Source organism: Stylophora pistillata, chromosome 2 (genome assembly GCF_964205215.1).
Source record: "Stylophora pistillata chromosome 2, jaStyPist1.2, whole genome shotgun sequence".
In the NCBI taxonomy this organism is placed as follows: Eukaryota; Metazoa; Cnidaria; class Anthozoa; order Scleractinia; family Pocilloporidae; genus Stylophora; species Stylophora pistillata.
The window spans coordinates 6,440,280-6,465,645 of NC_142520.1; the positions used below are offsets into that span (position 1 = coordinate 6,440,280).

General features: G+C 39.7%; 3 protein-coding genes across 3 annotated transcripts; 1 reads left to right on the forward strand and 2 right to left on the reverse strand.

Annotated features, from left to right (window-relative positions):
* Positions 1-409: 409 nt before the first annotated feature.
* On the reverse strand, positions 410-24,543 carry LOC111338929 (adhesion G protein-coupled receptor L4-like). The gene is made up of 19 exons (XM_088749197.1): positions 24,061-24,543; positions 21,795-22,586; positions 21,250-21,632; positions 21,106-21,165; positions 20,271-20,460; positions 19,752-19,859; positions 5,773-5,860; positions 5,426-5,516; positions 5,294-5,343; positions 4,188-4,314; positions 3,999-4,102; positions 3,568-3,670; positions 3,304-3,454; positions 3,117-3,198; positions 2,759-2,825; positions 2,227-2,315; positions 1,882-2,002; positions 1,555-1,596; positions 410-1,442 (listed from the first exon to the last, which is right to left on the reverse strand). The coding sequence occupies exons 1-19, from the start codon at positions 24,122-24,124 to the stop codon at positions 1,299-1,301; spliced, it is 2,856 nt and encodes a 951-aa protein (XP_088605323.1). The 5' UTR covers positions 24,125-24,543; the 3' UTR covers positions 410-1,298.
* Positions 8,171-9,793, reverse strand: LOC148736857 (uncharacterized). Its single transcript, XM_088748573.1, has one exon. It carries the CDS (start codon positions 9,422-9,424, stop codon positions 8,336-8,338), a length of 1,089 nt encoding a protein of 362 aa, XP_088604699.1. The 5' UTR covers positions 9,425-9,793; the 3' UTR covers positions 8,171-8,335.
* LOC148736858 (uncharacterized) lies at positions 9,910-11,697 on the forward strand. The gene is made up of 2 exons (XM_088748572.1): positions 9,910-9,952; positions 10,019-11,697. The coding sequence occupies exon 2, from the start codon at positions 10,219-10,221 to the stop codon at positions 11,689-11,691; it is 1,473 nt and encodes a 490-aa protein (XP_088604698.1). The 5' UTR covers positions 9,910-9,952; positions 10,019-10,218; the 3' UTR covers positions 11,692-11,697.
* Positions 24,544-25,366: the final 823 nt, after the last annotated feature.

Below are 25,366 nucleotides of genomic sequence, written 5' to 3' on the forward strand. Positions count from 1 at the left end.
AAATGCCACAATAGCCATTTGTGGCCAAAATGACAAAACGGGCACTAATGGCCAAAATGCCGAAATGCCCACTAATGGCCAAGAACCCAAATCGGCCACTTGTGGCCAAAATGCCAAAAGGTTCACGAACGGCCAAAATGCCACAATAGCCACTTGTGGCCAAAATGACAAAACGGCCACTAGTGGTAAAAATGAAAATGAAAATTAAGTACGAAAATCAGGAAACCCTAAAACAGACAATTATTTCAGGATTAACCTGACTAATTCTTTCAGGATTAACCTGATTAACCGAGCGGCCAAAAATGTCAAAATGGTCACTATACTTTGATGAAAAGTCAGAGGAGTTCTTCCAAGGGGACAGCGAAAGTTTGTTTTAATTCACTCGTTTTTAGTCATTAAGTAATTTATCTATTCATGTCCTTATCCATTTATTCATTTACAAACTATAACTGTAAAACTCGACTTTAACTACCGCTGTTAAAAAAATTCCAATATTTTTTGTGCTATTGCAGGTAACTTAGAGTTGCCTTGGGCTCCCAAAATGTGGATCAAGATAACGTCATTATCAAATATCACTAAACAGGGGAGTAAAGGAAAGAAAGTGAAATGCAGATTAATCTTAAACAAGTGATGCTTGAGTGTAAGACATGCATCCCTCGAGGAAGGTAATAATTAAAAGACAAAAAATCCATTGTTTCAAGGACAGACTGCTTTGAAATCTAAAATACGAGAGCTAACCTCTTTGTTAGTTACATACATTGGCTTGCAGCTAATACATACATTCCCTGATTGCATACGATGATCCTATAATTACTAAACTTTTATATGTCTATGAGTAAAGGAAAAAAAAGCTCCATGGGACTAGCCCCTAGCTCGATAATTAAAAAAAGTATTTAACAGTTTTTAAGACTTGGAAGGCAGACCTATCGGAGGATCAGCTAGACTCCTTGCATCAAATATCAGATTTCTTACAGCCGACGACGTGATCGGAACCACTTACCTTCACCGACAGGTCGAAACTCAACAATTGTTACATGTCAACTACCTTGGCCTGATTGATCGTTTTAAACTATCAACTCTCATTCTCGGTCTATTTAATCAAAGTATTTATGCTGCGTTTTTTTTTTTTTTTTTTAAATTCAAACTCATTTTTCGACTGCTATTGAACTGCCCACACGTCTTGAACATCACTTGCATCAACCTGTGGGCTTTTCCCTGGGGATTTTTCACTGTTTACAGTTGGAAAAACGCCATCACTTAATGTCGGTCAAATTAAATTACCGAAGTACTATATAATGCTATTCTTTGAAGGACTGCATTTTGACTGCCCACACATTGCCGACACTACTTGGATTAACTTGTGAGGTCTTCTTCACAGAGTTTCCCTGATCTGCAGCAGAAGGACAAATGATGCTCATCTTTCTTTTTAAGCGCTCTCTAATCTGTAGATGTAAAGGCGACAAAATCTCAGTTGCTAGCCGCAAAAGTCTTTCTTTATGTCTAAAAACTTCACAATTCGTTTTGTGTACATCTTCATTATTGTATTGAACTCACCTGGCTGTTTCGCACACAATGAAGTAGGAAAATCAGGATACCCTAAAACAGACAATTATTTCAGAATTAACCCTTTTACAATCCGAGGTGAGAGAGGTTCGATCGTTTGGTATTCCTCTCAGCAATCATAATAAATATGGCGAAAGAATGAATTGACTGAAGCAAGTCACATATCTCGTGAGCCAATAAGAATGTCTCGTGTTGGGTAGATTAATTTGAATAGTCAGTATCATCTGACCACGGTTAAAGTGTCTGATCATGGTATTTAAGTAAGTGTTAAATGGATGACTAATATTTCACTATTAACCACGTTTTTTAAAAGCTCACCTGAGTAGAGTTGAAGATTGTGAAAATGTAAGCGAAAGCTTTGTGTAATGGTAACAAAAGACCGAAGACCCACGTGACACCCAGCAGTGGAATCATTACCGCACATGTTTTAATGCCAAGTCTGAAGAACGACAGAAATATCAATAACAATAGCCGTTTCTAAATCATAGTGCCTCATCGCCCAAGAATATCTAGGTTGGAAAATAGGCAAGTACTGTGAGGCTAGATGAGGCAACTATTTCTTCACATTACTCGAGAAGTCTGTGTAGCAACTATTTATTATGTACCCTCCCCCGAGTTTAGTTTATGACAACTATTAGATAGCTGTTGAATTTGAAAACTAACCGTATCTGCTGCATATGGTTGTCTCTCCTTGTTGGTTGGATTAATGTACTCATCTCCTTCACGACTCGGGCGATTATCAAAATGTTGAGCTGAAAGAAGCACGAAATCTAAGATATATCATCGAAGAAGAAAAGTTTTATCCATCTTGTTACGAGCGTTTGAAAAAGTATAAGTCTGAACCCTTTTTAAGAGATTAAATACCCAGTGGTAAGCGGGCCTGCTCGCTCTGGTGCCTCTATAATGAGGACTAGAGAACCCTGTGCTGCGCCAGGGTATTACTTTGCTAATATACAGGGCAAGAGGAATCAATTCACAAATCTTCATGATTAAACTCAACCGCAACGGACCAGAAAACTTCCCTGTGAGTTTCATGGTGAATGGATTCATATGACACGTCCATTCCTTCGTACTGCGACGTCAGCACTAAGGAGGGTATCTTTAAAAAATACTGTGGAGTTTCAAAGACCGTAAACATTTTGTACGAGCAAGGGGTTGAAAATACTGATGAGGTATCAATTTATCACAAACTCACAACTTCAATGAAAGCCACAAATGTCACGAAGATCCAGATCAGGTTGTTAGTCGAGGACAGCCAGCAACTGGGAACGAGTATAAAAAAATTAATAGATGAAAATACATTTGAGGCAAATAGCCCCTAGCTCCCCCCCCCCCCAACCCCCCTGCATCAAAACATCCTTAAAGTGTAACAAAAATCAAACAAAATAAAACAAGACAGATTCAAGCCAAAGGAAAATTATGGAGAGAAAGAATGGAAGAGGCCTTAACGCCTGCAATATTTCATGAAATTCAGAATATTTGAATAAAAAGAGGGAGATGGAAAAAAAAGAAAGGGAAGAAACTACAACTGCAGTAGTTAAAATTTCGCATACTATTTTTCACTTGTAAAACTCTGAATTCCATCTTTTCCAGACGCTATGCTTAATGAAATGACCACCATGATTATTGGCAAACCTAAACAGAAGTAGAAGAAAGTCAGTGCAAGTCAAGAAATCATGCGTTCAATTTGAGACGATTTCAAAGAATAAAAATAACTTGCAACAAGATAAATAAAAATACCCCATGATATGACGTGATACATGTGCATCTTGGCGTTGATGTTGTAAACTTTCACAAGAAGCAGGTAGAAGTAAATTCCCTCAACCAACATCCAACAGAAGGCAGCCATCAGGAAATACTGCAGAAAAGCTGCTGCTGTGATACAAGAGGCCTGCAAGGAAGATAATAATTTTTCTCTGTTTTTAATGTTTTTTTTTTATTTCACAAAACATCTTTAAGCCTCTAAAAAGCAAATAAACTATAATAGATGAAAATGTCACCTACCGTATTTTCTGTGGCATTTATACCAGCGAGAAAGATTATTTGTCCAGTTCCGAGTGTTACAGAAAGACTTAAACGTATTTGCGACAGAGGCTGCCATATGTCTCTAGTGAAACAAGCAAGCAATGAAAAAATAAACAATCGAACAGAAAAAACAAAAACAAAAACAAAAACAAAAAACTCAGACATGACAGAAACAAAACAAGACAAGATAATCTTTGACAAGGTATTTTGTGTACTAGTTTCTCTTACTCGCTGTTGCTTGCCATTCAGCTTTTTATCGTTCGTTAAACTGCTATAATTATAATTATTACTAGTATTTTTGTTTAATCTAATTTTTTATTTATCTTTTTTTTAGGCAAGTTGGTCTTACTTAAGCCCCAAAACCTTCAAGATTTTGTAGAGACTTAGCTCTTTATTCTTACAGCACTTACGTGAGGAAGGAATATAGAATAATCGTCAAAAATAACCCGAGGATAGAAAGGCTTAATCCCACGTATGTGATCATTTCCAGAATGGTTTCGTCCTCCTCTGTGAGCTGTAAAGAGACATGAAGAGACATAGATATGTCGTTAATTAACCTAAACGAGCTGTATAACCAATGCTGAACATAAATTCATTACCCCTGGGCTGCCATTGTAGTCAACTAAGACAGCAAAATGAGTCAGATGATCGCAGCTGCAAACTGTTTCTTCTGAGTTGCTTTCAGATGCAACTACATAGCATCCTTTCTCTGAAAATTCACCTGAACTGAAAATGACAATAATACTAATAATAACGATGATAGTAATCATTTTATCTCTAATCGTATATAGGGATCCTTGTCGACGCTGGGGCTTGCCACGGCTTATCGCCCAGCGCCCAGCTATAGATTTGTTTTTATTCTGGGCATCGAAATGAAAATACTGCCGCATAATAATGATAACAATAACAGTAATAGCATTAATAATAATAATAATAATGATAATAATAATAATAATAATAATAATTGATTCATTTGATTTGCATTTGCAATCAGTTGATTTCTCTGCGATAATGATAATGATAATGACAATAATAATGATAATGATAATGATAATAATAATAATAATAATAATAAAAATAAAATACTGATGATATCATTAATAATAATATCAATAATAATAATGATGATAATGATAATAAGAACAAAAGTAATGATAATGATAAAATATAGAGATTAACCCGAATAACCATCGGGGTACCAGCAGTTTAATTTTCTGTCCTCCTTCCATGAGTTTATAACCTCTACACATCATCGAATACTTTCGATATTGACATCTGATGACATCTTTTCAGCTCCCTGTCTCTCATAAAGTCGTCTTTACATAATTCTTAAATAGAGTCGCTAAGCATTATTACAACCTAACTTAGGTGAAAAAAGAAAGCAAGCCAACAAGCAAAGATAACGAACAAGGAAAATGATGTAAATTAACAAATCAGTGAACATGTGATTATATTTCATAGAAGGAGTCTATCAGCAATATTCATAAAAATAAGATTTAACAAATCAGTGGCTTCAATTTTAGAGCAAACAGATTGACCTTGACAGTCGTTTTCAGAACGTGGGGAAAGGTTCAAGGCTTTATCAAAATCGAGTGGGGAATCTTCGGACCTTCAAGAATAATATTCATAAAATATTTTTTCAAGATTTGAGATTCAAGATCCAATTACTTCTGGAACTGGGTAAATGATACTTTCCAGCTGTTACCTTTCAGTTAAGCTACTCCAGAACATACATTTCCTCTTTCCTTCATGGACCTAATTAAAGAATAGATGTTATCTCTTTGGAATAGTTAACACAACATAAAACAATTCATACTAAAATTGTTCTTGTTCCTACATTTAGGTTTCTGAACTTTAAGATGACATTCTCTTGCAATTTTTCTGGTCTTGGATCCATTGCCACAGCCATTATCCCAGAGTCCAAATACCTATAGAGAAAATAGAATTTAAGCATGAACCTGATTAATTTTGACCATAGTATTTCTTTTAGGAGCGTTTACAAAACAGTGTTACTTTAAAGATTCTTTATTAGACGCTGAAAAAGTCATCGACTTACAGGAATAATCATTCTTTCAATAGAATTTGAAAATTGATGACCTTGTTAGTTAAACGAATCGAGTTTCTTTTTTGTTTCTTTTTGTTGGAAGGCACATTTGGTTCAGAAACTTAGGCAAGTACCCTCACCTTGTGTTGCCTGTTGTGATTGTGAAGGGTTGATCTATAAATAGTACTTCATGAAGATCCTTGTGCAGTATCCCAGCAACGACTGATACTAAAAAAGGAAAAAGGAAACAAAATTGGGCTAAGAAAATTATATCATGAACTCCATGGAAAACTCATAACAATAATAATGATAATGATAATAATTAAAATAACAATCTTTATTTAGCAATAGTTTCCTTAAAATCCTTTACAATACAAAATATTAACAGCGTAAAAAACGATCCAAAATAACTCCCTTTCGGCTCACATCTACTCCTTTCTTTTTTTTTTTTTGTCAAATTGTCTGGAAAACTATAAGTAACGGAGTGAAATCTGAACAGATTCAACATCTAATAATCTGATAAGTAAAAGCATATCTAAAACTATACAGAGAAGAGAAAGGTGAATGGCAAATCTAGAACCCTATATACAAGCCTGCTAAAAAATCATTGAACAGTGTCAATGGCTCCCTCGGCAGCTGCGATTTCAACGTCACAATTATTATAGTGATACGCAGCACGTCGCTTCACCCGCGATCCTCGAAGGCAAACTAAGGCCGACCGAAGGAGGGCAAATAATGTCTTTGCTCGGATCCAGGAAATTATTTTGCGAGTATCGTTCCCCTTTCTTAGCAGCTGTCGGCTCGGCCAATCGGCTGTGGCATCTTTCTTATGCATTCCATCCCCATCCCTTCCGTAATTCTAAATACGAGCGGCGTAAACGAGCCATGCTCAACATCCAACACTCTCCTTGAGTACAGCCGCTTCTTGTCGTTTTCATGGATGCGATTAATCTGCTGCGGTTCCTGGTCCTTGTAAGACTCGGCATTAGGGTGGGAAACCCTAACATCGAAGAACGCCGAGCTCTGGGGATCCCAGAAGCCACGCGCCCGAACGTCCAATCTTGCTTCTTGTGCTCTATTAGATCCTCTGCTGAGTTGTTCTTCAGTGATGTCTTGGAGAACTGGCTCGACCTCGAAATCGGTACAGACTATACTCAAAATGTCTGCCTCGAGGTCTCTCAACTCATTGTGCCGTTGGATAACAATGCCCCCTCGTTTACAAATCATTGTGTGGTCTACTGTTATTATAATGATAATAATAATAATAATAATAATAATAATAATAATAGTAATAAGTAATCGTTTTGAGGATTCTAAAGAAAAGAAATGGCAGGGAAAACAGATGACGGCTCATTGACAGTGAGTGCTTTTCCTGGATGACGGAATGGCGCGCGGCACCAACGCACACGATAGCCGGGATAATGGAGGTATACGAGCAGTTACTTCCAACTAAGCTGTACAACTCAACGAAAACCAAGACAACGGATGATCCCGATGTAGATGCAGGATGTGTGGCTGGAAAGGCCCAGGAGTCTGTTGCCCATGTGTTGTTAGGGTATAGTGCTCTGGCACAAACAAAGTATTTGGCGAGACACAACAAACCACTGAAAATACTCTTTTTTGAGTTGTTGAAAAACTACCAACTAATCGAGGTGATACCTCCTTGGTACTCTGCAACACAGCCAAAGCCCTTATATGAGAGCGAACAAGCGACAGTGTATTGGGATGTTCCGGTTTATGCGGTTCACACAGAACTGCACGCGAACCTAGTAGACACGAAGATTGTGGACAAGGAAAATCAGATCGTCGCCCTCTTAGAGATGAGTTTCCCCTGGGTGGAGAATAGAGAACAGGAAGAGAAGTAGAAAACTCTCAAGTACGCCCCACTACGTTGGGAGTTGAAGCAGTAATACCCGGGGTACAAGATCAACCAAGTGAACGTTATAATCGATGTTTTGGGGGGCTACACCAATGAGCTGTACAGTAGTGTTAGGGATTTGCTAGGAGCAGAACGAAGTAGAGAATGCCTGAGAAGGATGCAGAAGTCCGTGCGGAGTAGTAGCTTAAACATTGCGAGATCTTTCAAGGTCTTGAGGTGAACAGTATTAGAAATTCAAAATCGTTCAATTTTTTTAAAAAAATATTTAAAGACGTACTTATTTAAAGAAGCTTTTAGTTCTTAAATATCGAATTACATTAGATATATAATATATATTTTTGTACTTAAACTACACTATTGTACATTTAAGTATTGTTTCATGCTTAGCGTGCGTCTATCGAGTTATGGATGCACACGGGGAGTTTGGAGAGCACGAGAGAAGCGTAAGAGTTGCTCGAACCGCAGCCGAGAGCAACTCTAGCTTCTTGAGTGATCTCAAAACTTCCCAAGTGCATCCTTAACTCGATAGACGCACTGCTAAAAGCATGAAACAATTCTTTTATAACATACGACAACAATTTGGGCACTGAAAGACGTTTCGTTTTTCTGATTGATTACAAAGTTCTCACAGTGCAGTATAAAGGCGTTCATTGGCTGGTTATAAACACACCACAATCGCTTCAGCGACAGTTGAACGGAACGCTTCATCTAATTTCTAAAATTGTCAATGAAAAAGTCGTCTCTTACAAAGTGAGTGAATTTCTTTAAACCTAACAAAGTCAAAGTGCCCACAAGGTTTGGTAAACAAGCTTGGTTGGTAAAAGTCAAAGACCAGAAGTAGTGGGATTTGCATTTTTGGAAACGATGTTCGCATTGCCGTGTACAGTGCAATTATTGCCGAAGACGGACTCCGCGAAATTTGCATTCTTGTCGTGAGCCACCACGACACTGTTATTTTGACGGACAGTAGTACTGGTGAAAGAGGACTCGGTTGTGCCGTTGACAAGGCTGTTTGACAGGACCTCACTGCAACTGCGAAGCTTGGATGTGGATGGGTACGTGTTGTAATGAGCAAATCTTTGCTCATTTCTGTGACCGGAGATCGCCATGATGTGCCTGTTTGGAATTCCTGCATTAGACCACAAAGTTATGGCTGTCACCCTGACGCTGTGCTTGGTGTAAAGCCTCGACAAGGATGCTGCTTCGCTAATGTTTCTCATTATGGAGTCGAGCGAGTTAACTCCGACTGAACGCGCTTCGTACCAGATGTTCTCGTCAAAACTCCAGTTCTTTCCTGGATATTGGAAAAACGACTCGCTCTTCGGGTTTAATTTGGACATGTACAATTTCAAAGCCTTATAGCCGTCATTCACGTCGTCTGTTTCGTACATTCGGGCCAACTTTTCGGTGCTTGAAACGTCGGAAATTCCACCAGGATAATTTTTGGTAGCTTCATCGTGCGCCATCGTCGCGAAGTTGCGGCCTGTTGGCTCCACTTCAAACTTTAAGCTGATTGTTTTCAGGGTCTTCAGACCCTCTCGACCTCTTCTGCAAAAGAAGAGGAAGAAATGGAACCACACGTTACGGAGCAGAGAAAGTGGGCTGCTCAAGGCGAGAACTTGCGAGGATTTTAGCCGCAGCAAATCTTCGTTTTCAATCGCCGGTTTGTGTTTTACGTTTTCTTTTCCCTGACGCTTCAAGCTGACAACTGTCACATTCCGCATTTCGTTTGGCCTTTTAAATCTTAGATCAGAAGTTAGCTTTAGGCCTTTGTTCAGTGGCACTGCATTCAGATATCTTTCAATGCCGTGACGAAAACCAAGGAAAGTAAATTTGCTGTACACATCTCCGGATTTATTTCTGTCCTCTGCGTAGAATCTGCGAAGGTTTGTATCTAGTTGGCCAGGCGACATTCGTTCTAGCAGTGTCTGTATTTTTTCTCACTACACCAAGCTAAATTAAGGAAGGAAATAATGGTAATACCATTAAGTTTATAGATAATGCGTGACTGCTGTTTTTAAATAACCTTGTTTCATTGTAGATGTAAAATGTTGGCGTCTCCGATTGTTTTGTTGATTTTGTAATTAAATGGTTTTCGGTAGGTTTAACAAATGTAACAGAAAAAACGTCGTCAAAAGAGACGTTTACGTTGAAAAGTTGCCAAAGACCAATTTGTAGTCTTCTTAGTTCTTGCTGAATGTCTTTCAGCTAAAATTTTCTCCAGCTCCTGTTCCGATAAATTCCGGAAACGGGCCTGTTGTGCTTCGTTTTCGTTGTGCTTGTTGCCTTGACTACTGTAACTCCCATTGCGGGCCTATGTTCACGTAAACATCCGGGCAATCTCCCATGTGCTTTGAGAGGATAATCGTCACGTTCATTTTCGAGAATGTTTGGTTGCTGTTTTATTGTCATTGTATGAAAACCCTAAGCTCGAACAGTCGGTGAGTTTTCATTTCAGTTGTTAATGTTGTAATTTCGTTTGTTTTAAGCGTGTTTTCTGTTTGCAGAAAACCTCTCCTTTACTGGCGAGTCGAGTTTTCGACTCGGGCAAATGTTTCTGTGAAATAAACAACAGCTTTCGACTTCTACGAATTGGTCGTGGAGTTTAGAGGTTTAACTTGTTCCATAAGAGGATTTGGAAGTGGTGGAGGCATCGTAATTTTGTTTCGGGTATATTGCTCGGTTGGAACACTTCGAATTTGGAATTATGGAAGATGACCTTGAGCTACATTTGAATTCTTCGCATCAACAAGCGAGTGATCGTACACACATGACCGCGTTGGGCGGTTCGATGGAAATGGAAGAAGAAAACGGCACAGGAAACATTCAAGTTAACTCGCGTAACGAAGTTGAAGACGTCGAGGGATATTTGAACGAGAAGAAACGCGCTCTAAACAATTCGCGCTCCGGCTATGTTGGAAATCTGACCAGAATATACAACGAAATTACCCGTTTGATGGAAAACGGCGGAACCCAGGACGAAATCTCAAGGGAAATGGAAAATTTTAACGATGGATGGATTAAATTTGTGGATGCTCATGATAAATACTGCAAGTGTTTGGTTGTTGGTGTTGACGCTTCGGCGTTGGAAAAGGCTGAGAAAGGTTATAAGGAGCAAATGGAGCGAAAATTAAATCTCGATACCGCTGTAAAATGGTGGCGACCCGAGTATCAGCACAGCAGTGTATTTTCAAGCTTAAGACGTAAAGGCCCGGGCAGTAAAGCTTCCAAATCGAGTTCAAAGACATCTTCGAGTACGGTGTCCCGAAAAAGAGAAGCTCTTGCTTTAGCTCAGCTTAAGGTCCGCCAATTGAAGATTCGCCAGCGATTGGACGAAGAAGAACAAGAGATTCGAAGGAAAAGAGAGTCAATGGAAGCCGAAATGGAGGCAGAAAAGGCTGCTATGTCATTAAAAATTTATGAAGAAGAAACAGGAGAAGAAGGAAGAGGCATGGAATTATCAATTAGTCATGAAAGGGAACATTGTCAGCCACCTAAATTACAAGGTGTGACCGAACTAAAGGGTACTTTAGAGCCCTTTACAATGAATCGAACACCATCCCCCAAACCACAAGTTTCTACTATTCCATCTCTGTCTACGACTAATTATTTAAATGAAACAGTATCTGGATCATTTCTGCCACACCCCAAACGGGAAGCCCTCGTCGTTCCTGCCTCATCGTGTAACTCAGCTCAGCCAAATGGTTACGCGACCTTACAACCAGTCTCTCATCTGTCAAGTTCCAAACAACTTAGATTTACATCCTCCTTAGACAATCCTGCCTCTGGAACTGTTGGTGGCGTTACATCATCTGCGACACCTACAAGTAACACAATCATAAGTTCGTTAACAGTACCTGTTTTTCAGCCCTGGGAATTGCAGCACACTACTTCCCGCTTGCCAAGTGGGGATTCGAAACCCTTGTTTGTTGATTCTGTAGTACCCAGTATTAAGTCTTCAGAAGCACTGTATGAACAACCCGTCAGAGAATCGTGGTCTTCTGTTTGGCAAATGCCGCGAGCCCAGACATCACAAAATGTGAAGTGTAACACAACACCAGCACAGCAGGTACAGCACTTTGACAGTGGAAGGGAAATGGTGAAGGCACTGAGGCAAGTGGTTACCTCGCCAAAAGTCGAATACCTCAAGTTTGATGGAAACCCACTTAGATATGTGTAATTTATTCACAACTTCGAAACTTATTTGGAACAGGACAACCCTGACGACTCTAGGCGTCTCCAACTACTGATCCAACACTGCACTGGAAAGGCAAGAGAAGCGGTCGAGAGCTGTGAGAATTTACCAGTTTCTGATGGTTATCGAGTGGCGAAAGAAACATTACGCGAGAACTTCGGAAAACCGCACGTAATTGCAGATGCGCAAATTAAGAAATTGCTACGTTTACCCAGGCTGAAGAATGTGGATGGACCTTCCTTATTAGAATTTAGTAGACACTTAGACACTGCTGATCGAACCTTGACTGGAATGGGAACTGAATATGTAGCTGACCTTAATCACATGAACACTTTGAGAGAGCTAACCAAAAAGTTGCCAATGTTCCTCCGAGCAAAATGGACCGAGTGCGCTGGGAAAATTATAGTATCAGATCGTAGACCTAAGTTTGGAGATTTTGTAAAATTTATCAAAGAACGAGCCAAGTTGGTGGACAATGAATTCGGACACGACATGAACTCTGAACCCTCTAAAGAAACAATTCTCGGAAGGAGTCAGGGGAATCAGAGCAAACCTCACCTCCGCTCATCAACGTTCTTGACTGGAACTGGATCAACCAGTGGTCGTCAGAATGAAATCAAGAGAGGGCCAGATTTCGTAAAGAATCAAGCTCCTTGTCTGGTTTGTTCCGAGCGACATGAAATTTGGAAGTGCGAAAGGTTCAAAGGTTTCACATATGGAGAGAAAAGGAAAGTTGTGCAACAAGGTGGACTTTGTAACAAATGTCTTGTAAAGGGACACATAGCTAAGGAGTGCCCCAAAGTGAATTTCAAGTGCCAGAAGTCTAGTTGTGGAGGTAACCACCACACTCTAATGCATCGTCACACTACAGGAACCGGAGGAGAAGCTAATGCTGATGCTGAACAACAATCGCGAGCAAGACAAGAAAATGCTTTGCTTCCTAATGTTACTGGGGCCGGGAATGATAGAGAAGTAACTGTAGCGGCCACTGGGGCCGGAGAAAACCGAGTTTGTCTTGGGATCCTGCCTGTCAAAGTTCAAGGAAAGGGTAGCGACAGGATGGTCGAAACGTATGCTCTGCTTGACAATGGTTCGGAGGTGACACTGTGCCATGAAAGGCTGGCAAAGGAACTTAAGCTTAATGGAAATAGACTTAGTTTCACATTGACTGGAATGACGGGTTCAGCCCAGGTGGAAGGTTGCCTTGTAGATTTGGTGGTGAAGTCCTTGGATGAATCAGTTACTGTCGAATTGTTGAATGTGAAAACAGTCAATGATATGCCAATTTCTACAAGTTGTATAGCGAAGACAGAAGACCTTACTAGGTGGCCTCATCTTCGAGACATTGACATTCCAGTGCTAGAATATGGAGAAGTCTTGCTATTGATCGGGCTCAAAGAGAATCCTGGCCTGTTCCTTCCACTTGAATGTAAATCTGGTGACCACGATGAGCCGATAGCTATCCGATACAGCTTGGGATGGACAGTGATGGGTCCAATGGAGGGTCAGAAAGGGGATCACGGTTGCTCAGTGAATTTTGTCCACACGAAGGAAAGTCAGTGGAGGCAAAGGGGAGTCCACGCCAACACTGAGCCGTTTGATGTTAAACACCATACTGATGATGAACTCTTACATCGCCAACTCGAGCGACTTTGGAAAACAGATTTTGGTGACTCTTCCGTTGGAATAGATCCAACGATCCAACCATCCATTGAAGACAACAAAGCATTATACAAGATGGAACAATCCCTGCAAAGAGTGGGTGACCACTTTCAAGTTGCTCTGCCATGGCGGGAAGAATTGCCTTATCTCCCCAACAATAAACCAATGGCGGAACAAAGGTTACAACTTCTGAAGAAACGACTGCTTAAAGATGGAGAGTTGCTTACGAAGTACCGAAGTACGATGCAAGAGTACATAGTTAGTGGGCATGCCCAGAGAGTTCGAAGGGAAGAGTTAGACGTGAGAGATCGACCAGTTTGGTACCTTCCGCACCATCCTGTGACCCATCCGTTGAAACCAGGAAAAGTAAGAGTGGTCTTCGATTGTGGTGCAAAGTATCATGGAACCTCCCTTAATCAGCAATTATTACAAGGCCCTGACTTGGCAAATCCTTTAGTAGGAGTATTGATCAGATTTCGCCAAGAATCTATCGCCATCGCAGCCGATATTGAGGCCATGTTTCATCAAGTTTACGTCGAGCCCAAGGACCGGGATGCGTTGAGATTCTTATGGTGGCCCAATGGAGACTTGAACGAGGAACCGCGAGAGTACTGCATGGTGAAACATCTATTTGGGGCGACGTCTTCTCCATCTTGTGCAAACCTTTGCCTCAAGAAAACAGCATCGATTTATCAATCAGAATTCGACCCTGTGACAGTTCAAACCGTGAAGAAAAACATGTATGTCGACGATTTGATGAAGTCTGTAAATTCACCAGAGATTGCAATAAGGCTGTCTTCACAACTAAGAGAATTGCTGGCGAAAGGTGGCTTCAGGTTAACAAAATGGCTTAGCAATGACCGGAAGGTGTTGGCTGAAATACCACAATCTGAAAGAGCAAGTTCAGTGGTCAACTTGGACATAGAAGATTTGCCCACAGCGTGTGCGCTTGGTTTAAAATGGAATGTAGAGACTGACAAATTCATCTGGGAGGTGTCAGCCAAAATTCAGCGATTACTGGAAGAGAAGCCAATGACTAGACGAGGAGTGTTGTCAGTTGTTAGTTCATTATTTGATCCACTTGGTTTTATCTCCCCCTTCATAATGAAGGCCAAGCTATTACTACAAGAACTTTGTCGGAAGAAGGTGGGATGGGACGGTGTCATTGGTGAACAAGAAAGGGTTCAGTGGTTACACTGGCTAGAAGACGTTCCAAAATTGCAAGCATTCCAAATCGAACGATGTTTTAAGCCGAAGAACTTTGGCGAAACAAAGAATGTTCAGTTGCACATTTTCTCAGATGGATCTCGTGTAGGGTATGGAGCAGTAGCCTATCTACGCCTTGTTGACGTTTTCGACAACATCCATTGCAGCTTTGTCATGGGAAAGGCACGGCTGGCCCCCATCCACGAAATCACGATTCCAAGGTTGGAATTATCAGCAGCAGTTATCTCAGTTAAGCTGTACCAGATCATAAGTCGAGAAGTGGAAATCAAGATAGATCGAGTGAAGTACTGGACGGACTCTACTACCGTATTGAAATGCCTTAAAAATGACACCAAGCGGTTTCACACCTTTGAGTCGAATCGCCTTACCATGATCCGTAGCATATCATCCACCTCAGATTGGAGATACGTCAACCGAGATGAGAATCCAGCAGACGATGCATCCAAAGGCTTGAGGCTTGACGAGATGATCAAGAACAAGCGGTGGTTAAATGGTCCAGCGTTCCTTTGGGAAGAAGAATCCTGCTGGCCAGCAACCATTGAGGTGCCCCCCTTGAAAGATAGCGATCCTGAAGTAAGAAAGGAAAGCCGAATCTACACCACTGTTGCTGTACAAGATTCAATAGGAGGTTTGATACATTACTACTCTTCATGGTGGAAATTGAAGAAAGCGTTTGCGTGGATTTTACGCTACAAGAAGTTTCTCCAGAGCAAAGTTTGCAAGCAGGAAGTATACGATGCATCTCCTCTAATTAGTTCAGGAAACATAGTTGGAAAACTAACCGCACTCGAGCTGCAAAAGGCTGAAGAGGAAATTGTTCGTCAGGTCCAGAAAGCTACCTTTCCAAGGGTGTTCGAGGCACTCAGTAACATCTCGCCTGGCGCAAACAAACGGTTGATGAAGAAGGCACTAAAGAGGGAGGGCTCCTCGATATTCCAATTGAATCCTAAGTTGAGAAACGGGTTGCTGGCAGTTGGTGGAAGACTAGAGAGTGCTCCTGTAAACGAAGATTTGAAGTATCCTTACATTCTACCCAATAATCACCATGTGACAGAACTAATTATTCGGCACAACCACGCGAATGTGGGCCATATGGGCCAGGAATCTGTGCTATCATCACTGAGAGAAAGGTTTTGGGTCATAAAGGGACGCTCTGCGGTACGACGTGTATTGAGAAAGTGTGTTGATTGCCAAAAACGAAAGGCACCCACCGGAGAACAGTTCATGGCAAAGTTACCTGAAGACAGGATCACCCCACATAAACCTCCATTCACATATGTCGGGGTGGATCTTTTTGGCCCCATAGACGTAAAGCAGAAAAGAAGTAGAGTCAAGAGATATGGATGTATTTTCACGTGCTTGTCAGTCCGTGCCATACACATTGAGGTTGCAAATACTTTGAATACAGATTCTATGATCAATGCATTGAGGAGATTCATTTGCCTGAGAGGATGTCCCGAGGAAATCAGGAGCGACTGTGGAACGAACTTAACTAAAGCAGACAAGGAGTTGAAAGAATCGATTGAAGAATGGAATCAGCAAAGGATCGATGGATTCTGTGCTCAAAGAGGAATTCAGTGGATCTTCAATCCACCTGGGGCAAGCCACATGGGAGGGGCATGGGAAAGAATGATCAGGTCCGTACGTCAAATCTTGAAGGCCCTATTGAAGGAACAAGTGGTCTGTGACGAAGTGCTTCACACCGTGCTGACTGAAGCGACTAACATCCTCAACAGTAGACCCTTGACGCGAAACAGTGATGATGTTATGGATGAAGAACCGTTGACCCCAAACCATCTTCTAAACTTGCGACCATGTTCCAGTTTGCCCCCAAGAATTTTCGACAAAGAAGATCTTTACTGTCAACGCCAGTGGAAACAAGCGCAGTACCTGTCAAATCTCTTCTGGAAACGGTGGATTAGTGAATACCTCCCGACCCTTCAAGAACGAAAGAAGTGGAATGAAGCAAAGGAGAATCTGAAAGTGGGAGATGTCGTTCTGTTAGCTGACAAAAACTTTCCCAGAGGACAGTGGCCACTCGCGCGAATCATTGAAGTCTTTCCTAGTGAAGATGGGCTTGTGCGTTCTGCAAGAGTTAGGACCAGTTCTACCGTCATGACCCGCGCGAAGCGCCAAAGACAGAGGGAGGTGAAAACGACAGTGACTACCCTCGTACGACCAATTACGAAGCTGTGTCGTCTTGAATTGTCAAATTCCTAGTTAGTTAGAATCATCCGGTGATTCCTCGATCACACTTTCATGTAGCACCTTGACGTTATGGACGTGTCTGTGCAGCGTTACAAAGTTTTATTTGACGCAGACTCTGATCTAACCTTATAGACTACAATGGCCTGGCATTTGACATTTGTAACATATTTTGAACTGGTGTGGATCTATATGGACGACAAAATAATTAGGTGTATTTACGCCGGCACCTGATGACATTGATCTAAGATGTGGTCAGTTAGTTTATATTGCTTGTATTGAGTAGCTTCGCGTTATTTCACGTTAAATCGCACTGGTCGCAGATAGCCTTTGTAAATGAAATAGTTTGTGTAAATTTCATTTAGGGGCCGGTGTAACTCCCATTGCGGGCCTATGTTCACGTAAACATCCGGGCAATCTCCCATGTGCTTTGAGAGGATAATCGTCACGTTCATTTTCGAGAATGTTTGGTTGCTGTTTTATTGTCATTGTATGAAAACCCTAAGCTCGAACAGTCGGTGAGTTTTCATTTCAGTTGTTAATGTTGTAATTTCGTTTGTTTTAAGCGTGTTTTCTGTTTGCAGAAAACCTCTCCTTTACTGGCGAGTCGAGTTTTCGACTCGGGCAAATGTTTCTGTGAAATAAACAACAACTACTTACGGGAAGGTCGAAAGCCAAAGAAAAGTTTGGTTGATTATCCATTTACCGATAATGCTTTCCGAAACCTTAACTAAAAAAACTCATACCACGGAAATTTTGCAACCATTTTGAAACTGCACACGTCATTTTTATTGAGCACGGCCGTGCGTACATAAAGATTTTGATCCTGATGACCCAATAGGAATTAGATAGGACAAGCACGCGCTATGTTATAATTAACAATTATTCCACGAGCGCGCGTTGGATATGAGATGATAGATAGCCAACGAGGCGCGTAGCGCCGGTTGGCTATAATCATCTCATATCCAACAAGCGCGAGTGGAATAATTGTTTTATTAAAAACGTTAAATTAAATTAAATATTATTCCATTTTTAGCTCCCTTTCAATTTTAATCTGACAGGTACGCTTGCCATATTTGTAGATTATGGTATATTGGCTGATATACCATAATGGCTAAGCCAATAAAAAGTCTTGAATTACATTATCCAATGATCTAGTTTTTAATAATTAACAATTATTCCACTCGCGCTTGTTGGATATGAGATGATAGATAGCCAACGAGGCGCGTAGCGCTGAGTTGGCTATAATCATCTCATATCCAACAAGCGCGAGTGGAATAGTTGTTTTATTAAAAACGCCCCCAAGAAATTATTATTTACTAAGACGAACCTGGATTTTTTTGCTCCCTTTTGATTTTAAGCTGACGCGTACGCTTAACATATTTGTAGATTATGGTATATTGGCTCATATACCATAATGGCTAAGCCAATAAAAAGTCTTGAATTGCATTATCCAATGATCCAGTTTTTAATAATATAAGTTAATTTATAAAAAAATTTATAGTAATAACAATATACTCGCAACATTAGGAACTTTTAGGGTTTTGTTTATTTAGTTATTTATTTAACGACTTTCTTTTAACTATGTATAGAATTTGAAGTTGATTTATGTATTCGACAATTTAAGTAGTATATTTTCTGTAAATTTGTACACAGAGCTAGCTACGGTTTCGCTTCCTACAGCTTTAATGTTTTCTTTTTTTTTTTTTTTTCTTTTAATCTGGCATCCAGATGTGTATAACTACCATAATAATAACAACAACAATAATGATAATAATGCTAATAATAATAACAAGAATAATAATAATAATAATAATAATACTAACAATTATAAAACTAATAACGTTAACAAACAAATAGAGCTCACAGACAGATACCCCGGGTACAAGATCATTCAATATTTAACGATTGGTTCATGCTTTAGCGTGCTCTTGCGAGCTATGGAGCAGGCGGGAAGATTGAAGAGCACGAAAGAAGCGTAAGAGTTACCCGAGGTCGGAAAATTGTCTTTGTTTTGGGACTGGGGGGCCGAGTCTCTGTTTGTATACATTATTGTTGCAAAGTATATTATTTTTCCCCGCGCTAACAATTGCCGGTTGAGCGAAAAAAAATATTTCTGGCGAAGCGAATTACTCACCCTATCAGCGTGCAGTATCGGGATTTTGAGCACGCTTACTTATAATGAATTGGATTGCGCGGCTCTGCTAGCTATGTTTTAAAGTATAATAATAGATGTCCTTGGTGGTTGCTCAAGAGAAGTCGAGCAGCATATCAAATAAATGGTGGTAGCCTATAGGGAATCTATCTTCGGACAGATGCAGAAGGCCGTCCTGACAAGTTCACTTCGTATTGCAAGAACATTTAAGCTGAGTCACTAGATACTACATATGAACAACGAAATTGATTCCATAGAACATTATTGAACATTAAGACATGAATTATTTTTACTCACTTATATTTCTAATGTATATAAAGATCCTAGTAGACTCTCTGGCTGGCCACGGCTTATCGCCCAGCGACAGCTATAGTTTTGTTTTTATCTGGGTTTCCAGATGTATATACTGCCGCATATGAATAATGCTAACAGACTAAAGCTTATATAAGCCAAAGAGTGAATCTGTCCTCAATTTCTCCAGCGCTTAATTCATATTTTTTTAACTAAAATCTTAAAGCTTAAGATACAAAACGGCATTTCTATAAATATCTTACTTATTTACAATCAGGTGTGGATGAAATTGCCGGTTCCTTACTTTATTTGAATGGACAAAATTTAAGCTGCTATTCACACTTAAGAATAATTTAAAATCAAAAGCAATTAGAATAGATTGTGCAAACCAACAAAAAAAACTGCTATGTGTCAGTAGATGTATTTCAAAACTGCAAAAACTTGGAGAGGAAAAACATGCATTGTATTAGCATATCGAAGATTTGAAAGGTCAGTAAATACAAACCGTTGTTTGCAAAATTTGCAGAGGATAATTTCATGTTCGCTGGCAGTCCTTTTTTTCCAAGGTAGAGGTCGGCAGCATTTTGGCGGTAGGCTTTTTGTATAGCTAGCACTGACGGCGAAAAAGAAAAAAAATGACGAAATTAAGAATAGCAGATTTTTGAAAAAATGTCTTTCGCATTAGTCTGAAAGTAACCGTAATCCTAAAATAATACTCATGCTTGTTTGACTGTTTTTTACTTTTATATATATATTCTATCGGAAAGTACAATCCTTTACAGATCACTAAGACATCGAAAATAAAAAGTTTAAATGCCTTTAATCATTTTAATCGCCGGAAAAAATAATCCACTGTGGAAAGTTTTTAGTCAATGGAATGAACAGATGAATCTGAAATGACACTTATCAACAATTCATTACATCATCAAAGCGGACGGACCATTTTGTATATCAGCCAACTAGTCAATGGATTAACAAACAATTACATTATTACAAATCTGAATATATCATTGCCCTGACTTACCTAGTTTTTGGCTATCGATCTTCACTGAAGAATTCGTGTCAGTCAAATGGTACTTGCCAAAATTAAGGGCAAATTCCTCCAGAGCGACTGCTGCACTGAAAATGGATTTTCTTGTCATTTCGATCTCTTCTTTGCGTTTTGAAATGGTTTGAATATTGGTGATGAAGTTTTCAAAAACCCTTATAGCCTCCTGTAACAGCATGAAATTTTTTTGTTAAAGTAAGATGCTAAACATTTGCACCCGTGCGAGTTAAACAAAGGATTTGAGTTTCTCATGAGTATTAGACCCGCAGACCCCCTCATTATAGTCGGATTTTCTTACAAAAGATTTTTACGAAACTTTTACCGGCGCAATATGTTAGGAAGGACATATTTCTTCTATTCCTAGTAAGATTATAATAAAATAGATAAGGAAATGAATAAGGATGACCAACTGGTGTCCAAGAACTCGCCCAAGCAAGAAGTCGAAACATCCTCTTTAGGGATCAGTTTTCCACTTATGCCAGTTCATGTCATAACAGTGATAATACTGACAAAGCTGACGATTGTAATATATAGTAATCACAATAGTAATGCAATATGATGATAATGGTGATGAGGACGACGATGAGGATAATAATTCAGACCCGTTTGAACTCCTTAAAAAAAAAAAAAGAAAAAGAAAAAAAGGAAGAAATAGAATGAGCTCGAGTTTTTCCGCCGCCATCATACAGATGTAGGAGCTACTTTGGACGTTTTTGAAGCTTAAGAACTAATTCAATGCATTTGTCATTCTTTCTAGTCATTTTTCATGTTATCTACAGTTATAAAAAAAAAGAAATAAATAAACTCATACCATCATGGAACTGACTCCACTAATTTCTATTCCATCTAGTTCAGAGAAATAATTATTCACCTGAAGTAAGGAAAGAAAAAAACGTTGACGAATAGCAGACTACGTGAATTATAGATAAAAAAGTTAAGAGAAGATATCACTTGCCAGATTCTTAATCGCTGCCAACGTCGATGACGATGTCCTTAGCGATGGAGAGGTTGACGATGATGCTGCTGTCGTCATCATTACTAACAATAGTGATGATGATGGAGATGGCATTAATGACGACAAAACAGCTGATGTTTTGGCTGCTGCTGCTACTGGTGATGACACTGATGCTGACAACGATAATGATGATGATGATAATGATAATGCAGTTGCTGATGCTGCTGCGTCTGATATTGCTGTTGCCAGCTTTGATAATAAAAAATATTTTGATGCGGTTGATGAAGATGCTTCTGCTGCTAATGATGATTGTGATGATGGTGAGGGAAATGGTAATGGTGAGATTATTGATAGCGGTGATTGCGTCGATGATTGGCGCAGAGCTGAGAGATGAAGAAAATTTTCATTCTTAAAATAAAATTGACACTCAAAAACCCTAATTAAGTGTAACGAAGTTAGAGTATGGCAATTTAAAAGATATTATTCTATTTATAGAATCTTAAGCAACTCATGTATTTAGTACCTACTGAACTAATTGTACTCACTCCAAGCTTCTGTTCCTTGCCCTGCTGAAATTTTAGTTGCGCAAAGAAGAATTCCGGTAGACGCAACGACATTCGACGTGTATAAATTTGAAGTGCTGTAGATACTATTTGCATATCTGGTGCATGTGCAGCTATTTTCGTTTTGACAAGATTGATAGAGTATCGTACTAAGAGGCAGTGTGTCATAGGACGACATGAGACTTCCACAACATTCACCATTTCCAGAGCATACAAGCTGATCCTGAGAACTGATTGGCCAGGTTCTAGTCATGTGACATGCGTCAGCTTTGCACGTCTGTGCACAGTTATCAGCGGTACAGCGCATATTGCACACATTTCCAGTGTCGCATGTCTGTTTTTTACAACCGCCTCCGCTACATTCCATATTACATGTTTTGGCCTGGCAAGTTTGTTCACAATGCTGTCTACTACATCCCAGATGCATTTTGCATTCTTCCACCTTGCCTTCGCATTTCTGTATTTTACACCCGCCTCTGCTACAATTCATTTCACATTTTTTTGTAGCCTTGCAAGTCTGTTGACAATCCTTTCCGTTACATCCCAGATGCATTTTACATTCTTTTACTTGATCTTCGCAGTTTTGTCCTTTACAACCGCCTCCGAAACATTTCAGAACACATGTATCAGCCTTGCCAGTGCGTTCTTCACAATCCTTTTCGCTGCATTCCATACTACAAAAACAATGACCATTGCGGAAATTCTGAAGAATTTCATGAAATGCGTACGGTCTACACTTATCTGGATCGCAAGCGTCAGGGCCAAGCCCAATACCTAAAGAAACAAATTGCAATAGGGATAATACTGATAGAGATAGTTCCGACAATTACAAAGCGAATATATCAGAAATCGCAAATTAATTCATAGACAAGGTACTGATTTATACAAACACTAGCAGATTGTTAGCAACTTTTTTATAACATAACCAAAGTAAAGCGCGCTTTGATTGGTCAAGTCATCGTCCACCGTTTGCTCACGGGTTTACGCTGTTGACCTGAGCAAATGTAAAGACTAGTTATCCGAGCGCACTTGTTTCTTCTGGTCACGTAAGATTAGTTAATTTAAAGAACTCTTTTGCTATAATGTATCAATGTTATGTTATAAAACAAATAGTAAACGCCACACTGTACACTATTGAGTTATGGAGGCACTGGGGAGGTCTGCTTAGCACTCAAGAAGCTAGATGTCGCTCTCGGCTATCGCCTCCCGCGACCCTTACGCTTCTTTCGTGCTTAGCAACCTCCCGCGTGCATCCATAGCTCAGTAGTGTTCGCTTTGGTGTTTACCACTGCTTAATTTTTAATGTACAAGAGTTATTATCCTGTATTTTATCCGATATCGCATCTCTTATACCATTCTTCTATGGACGCAATATCTCTGGGTTTTAGATGGGTCAAACGTGATTTCTCTAGTAGATATCTAGGAATTATAACCTTTTGAGCGTCCACAGGAAATTGCGCCAAAATGCTGATTACTTGTACAACAAAAGTACTTTTATGTTTCTTTTGATAGCAAAGCAATTACGCTTAAGAAAGAGAACTTTTTTTTGAAAGTATAAGAACTAGATACCTTAACACAAACCACTACGTTAAAAACAAAGGATCAAATAGGCAGAATATAGCTCAGCACGTGCTTATAAAACTTTGTTACATTTCTCAGCAATCCTCTGCAAAACAAACAACGTTTGATTTGCGTGGACTCTGAACAAAAAGCCTAACAGCAAATTATCTAAGCCGATTTGGAATCCAAGGAGGCTCACATATGTTGCGCGGAAGTCGAAGCGTGGCGTCGCTAAAGGTTCTTGAAGGCTCTTTGAAACGGTTTCAACACTTGACCAACATTCGTTTGAAAAAGTTGTGCGGCGGCCTTTTTAAAGGCCTTACAAAGGTCTTCGAAAGACTTACAAAGGAAAAGTTGAATCAATGTCCAATGAATGTTTAAGCCGATTAAACCTGATGCAACACTGAGTGAAATCCGACTTAGTGCCTGATGATGATACTCGGTTAACCGGCGCCCTTAATTACATCCCCTATATGTTGGCTTTGCTTCCTGAAGAAAGCCTTTGTGGGTAAGCTCTCACAAAGCATAAAATAATTTAAAACCATTCTAATTTCTAGGTCTCTGTTTTCACCTTATTTCTTTTCGAAGACTAGTCGCCCGACAGCCATATATAACCTCGACTCCTCGGAATACAATTATCACATACGCTGAATTAATTCAACCCTTTAAAGATAACTTTAGTACTCACTCAACAGGGTTATCGACAACAGGAGTATTCCCAACAACTGGGAGCAGCATCTCGTCGTCATCATTTCCTTCCGTTATGTGAATTGAGTTCCTGTCAGCTGAACCAAACGCAACCTTCAGTAACTGTAGATCGGTTCAAAATATCTTTTGCTGTTATAAATGCACGGCTTTTGAGAATTTTCTTTTCAGGAATATTTAAAGTTCAGTCACCTACTGTTGTTTTGAGTTAGAAGCAGCGGTTTAATCAGCTCTGGCATATGACGCGGGAAGTTGACTGTTATGCAAATTACTGAGGTCGGGTCTCTCTGCTGAAGTCTTGTGAAAATAAGCCTTTACACTAAAATAAAAATAACAAAAGCCATGAAATTGACATTTCCAGAAAATGTTTCATCCGAATTGTAATTGTGGTATGGGATTCGCAAAACATAACGAAAAACAGAACGTTTTTCAATAGTACAGCCTTAGGCTAAAGATATTTGTGGTTTTTTTTTTTTTTTGACAGGTTTTACTTAGTTTCCATGTCACATTTAATCACTGACAGTTGTCATCTTTGTTTATCTAGCCCGTTGACATCGAAGTAACGTTTTTCTTCGGAGCGCTGGCATCACGAAAATTGCCTTGAAGCAATTACATCTCCACTTGCAATAATTCTGTGGTAATAAAAACTTTTTTTGTTGGGTTTTTCTATTGTTCGTCACCAAGTGGTGCAGAGCGGTAGATCTAACCTGCGTATGCCACGCACTAGAGGGTGATATTGACAAAATGTGTGATGTTTTTCATTTCTTAAAATGATAAATGGGCATAATAGCTCACCAAGGCTTCATAAGTCGTTTAATTTAAAGAAAAGAACTGACAATCCTATGAATTTCTCTATTGGATAGGAGCGTTCGTTGCTTTCATTGCTAATATATTAAAACAATTATTTCAGTGGCACGGAGGGATATTTCATGTTAGACTATGGGGTTCATAGTCAATCAGAATGCGGTAAGGAACCAGTCATTATTTATCACCTGGGAAGGGTAAGAGGGATTTTTGCAGGGGGGAGCACATGTTTTGCAGGGGGAACGGAGAGGGAATTAATCGTCGCTAACAGAGTATTAAGAGAGGGACCAAGGACAATTCACTTTCTATGAGAGGGGATAATTAGACTACTAAACAGCCAAAGAAGGGAATTGATAAACCTCCTGTAGCAAGACTGAAATGGCCTGAGTTCCACCCCCCTTGTTCCCTTTTTTTCTTCCAGGTGGTAAATAATGACCGATCCTTAGTCAGTAATAATCTGCATATGAAGAGAAATCACTTGTCTA